We start from the raw sequence: 3,065 nt of genomic DNA on the forward strand, positions 1-3,065 counted from the left end.
AAAAGGAAATAAAATACTATTTGAGGAAAGAATGACCCACGTTTTCCAAAATTGATGAAATCCATAAATCCACAGATCCAAGTAGCTAAACGAACCTCAAGCACAGGAAATAAGAAAACCCCAAATGAAACCAAACATGGTTAGCAACAAGGCGAGCCAAGCCACCAGAGGGAAATGGCATCAGTTCACATGTGACACAATGGGAGAAGCCCAGGAAGCAGCAGCTGTAAAGTTCTGGACTTTAAGAAAAATCAGTTTCATTTTTTTAGTCAATGCTAAATTACTCTCAAGTAGAACATCCACAGTGAATGTTTTGAAATATTAAGATGAAATTTCTTTCAGACATTCAAAAGCTGGAAGAATTCTCCTGCAGGCCATTACGAGAAGCATTAAAGAAAATCTTACTAGCAGAAGGAACAATGTACCAATTATATTAGATGGAAATATGGATCCTCATAAAAGAATGAAAAGCACCAATAACAATAACTACAAGGGTAGTCCATGATTTCCGTTTTATTTTTAACGGTTTCTTAAATAATTGGGCAGTTGGGACCAGACCTGTGGCAGATACGTAAAGATAGGAGCCGAGCAGTTAACGGATGGGGATCGAGGCTGCTGGGCCCGCACCTGGAGAGCTGCGGCCTCTTCCTTCGCCCCGCCCCACGCTGCTGTCACCTAGGCAACCATCCAAACCGTGCGGAGTCCATCGGTTTCATGGCAGCCCCGAAGGAAGCGGTGGAGGGGCCATTGGTGGGGGCGGTGGTCCAAAGCACTAGTCACAGTCGCTTTCTTGTTTTCAATGCGAAAACAGCAGGAATACTTACTCATTATCGAGTGGAACTAACGCAAGAGTTCCCAAAAGAAGGATGGGTGGAACAAGACCCTAAGGAAATCCTCCAGTCTGTCTATGAATGCATAGAAAAAACATGCGAGAAACTCGATGAACTAAACATAGCTCTATCCAACATAAAAGCTATCGGAATCAGCAACCAGAGGGAGACCGCGATCGTCTGGGACAAGTTAACCGGAGAGCCTCTCTACAATGCTGTGGTGTGGCTGGATCTTCGAAGTCAGAGCACCGTCGAGAATCTCGGTAAAAAGATACCTGGGAATAACAACTTTGTCAAGTCGAAGACTGGCCTGCCACTGAGCACTTACTTCAGTGCCGTGAAACTTCGCTGGATGCTTGACAACGTGAGACAAGTTCAAAAGGCGGTTGAAGAAGGGAGAGCTCTTTTCGGCACCATCGATTCGTGGCTCATCTGGAGTTTGACAGGCGGAGTCAACGGGGGTGTCCATTGCACAGACGTAACAAATGCAAGTAGGACGATGCTTTTCAACATTCATTCTTTGGAGTGGGATAAAGAACTTTGTGACTTTTTTGAAATTCCGATGGACATTCTCCCCAAAGTTTGGAGTTGTTCAGAGATATATGGCGAAATGAAAACTGGGTCGTTGGTAGGTGTGCCGATATCTGGATGCTTAGGGGACCAATCTGCCGCATTAATAGGACAAATGTGCTTTGAAGAAGGACAGGCCAAAAACACATATGGAACAGGCTGTTTCTTACTATGTAATACGGGTCGAAAGTGTGTGTTTTCTGAGCATGGTCTTCTGACCACGGTAGCTTACAAACTTGGCAAAGACAAGCCAGTTATTTACGCACTGGAAGGGTCTGTGGCTATAGCCGGTGCTGTTGTTCGTTGGCTAAAAGACAATCTTGGGATCCTAAGTAGCCCAGAAGAAATAGAAGTACTTGCCAAAGAAGTAGGTACTTCTTACGGCTGTTACTTCATCCCAGCATTTTCAGGATTATATGCACCGTATTGGGAGCCCAGTGCCAGAGGGATTATCTGTGGTCTCACGCAGTTCACCAATAAATGTCATATTGCTTTTGCTGCATTAGAAGCTATTTGTTTTCAAACCCGAGAGATTACGGATGCTATGAACCGTGACTGTGGAATTCCATTTGATCATTTGAAGGTAGACGGAGAAATGACAAAGAACAAGATTTTAATGCAATTGCAAGCAGATATTCTGCACATCCCAGTCGTAAAGCCTTGTATTACCGAAACAATTGCACTGGGAGCCGCCATGGCAGCAGGGGCTGCAGAAGGAGTGAGTGTTTGGAGTCTAGAACCTGACAATTTGAAATCCTTGATGAGGGAAGAGTTTGAGCCACAGATCAAAGCCACAGAATGCGAAATCCGTTATGCGACGTGGAAGAGAGCTGTGATGAAGTCAATGGGTTGGGTTACAGCAGAGTCTTCTGAAAATGGTCAGTCTGGTAGAATTTTCTCTAGTCTTCCCTTGGGCATTTTTATAGTGAGTAGCATGATCTTGTTAATTGGGGCAAGATACATCTCAGGTATCCCATAATACCGAAACCCCTGGATAGCCAAGATTACACATTTTTTGGCATAAGAAATTCTGTCTTTTCATGTAATGATCTAAGAAGTCTGGCATTGTTGAGAATCGCAGTTTAAAAAAGACCAGAAAAGAACTTTGTCAAGTCTAAGACGGGTTGCATAGACTATGATTTGGCTTATCTACCAGTGGCTGCGTGATGACCATGAGAAGCCCCCAAGCAGATCTGTGACTTACAATAAAGACAACATAGAAGAAGGCACTATAGAAACATATGGTGTGTTTTTTAAGTATATGAGGTTAAACTTTGATTAACCCCTTGGTGGCTTACATACACCCCTCGCCTGGCTATAATATGCTTTGCGATGAGCCCTCATATTGTGTCCATAGAATCTTTTAAAAAAGATATTCCAGCACAATTTGTTTGTCCTTTGTGCTACACACACACACACTGACGAGGCTATTTCTAACTTACTGAAAAATGAGTAACTCACCAGTCCTCTTTTCTACATGCTAAGCAGATCACAATAAATTCACTAAATATTTACCTTAAAATTTTCTAAATACTTAGAATGAGAATTCTGTAGGAATTTAGTTTCCTGACAAACATCTACCAAATACTTCAGACTCTATATAGTTTCACCAATCACTAAATTTTCTGTAGGAAATGCTCTGCAGGTCTTAAACAAAGGATACAT

The 3,065-nt window shown here is 42.7% G+C and overlaps 1 protein-coding gene across 1 annotated transcript; it reads left to right on the forward strand.

Moving 5' to 3' along the window:
* Positions 1-714: 714 nt before the first annotated feature.
* On the forward strand, positions 715-2,379 carry GK2 (glycerol kinase 2). Its single transcript, XM_004703220.1, has one exon. It carries the CDS (start codon positions 715-717, stop codon positions 2,377-2,379), a length of 1,665 nt encoding a protein of 554 aa, XP_004703277.1.
* Positions 2,380-3,065: the final 686 nt, after the last annotated feature.

This window comes from Echinops telfairi, unplaced genomic scaffold (genome assembly GCF_000313985.2).
Source record: "Echinops telfairi isolate 266 unplaced genomic scaffold, ASM31398v2 ScPeMD7_7468;HRSCAF=8506_0, whole genome shotgun sequence".
Classification (NCBI taxonomy): domain Eukaryota; kingdom Metazoa; phylum Chordata; class Mammalia; order Afrosoricida; family Tenrecidae; genus Echinops; species Echinops telfairi.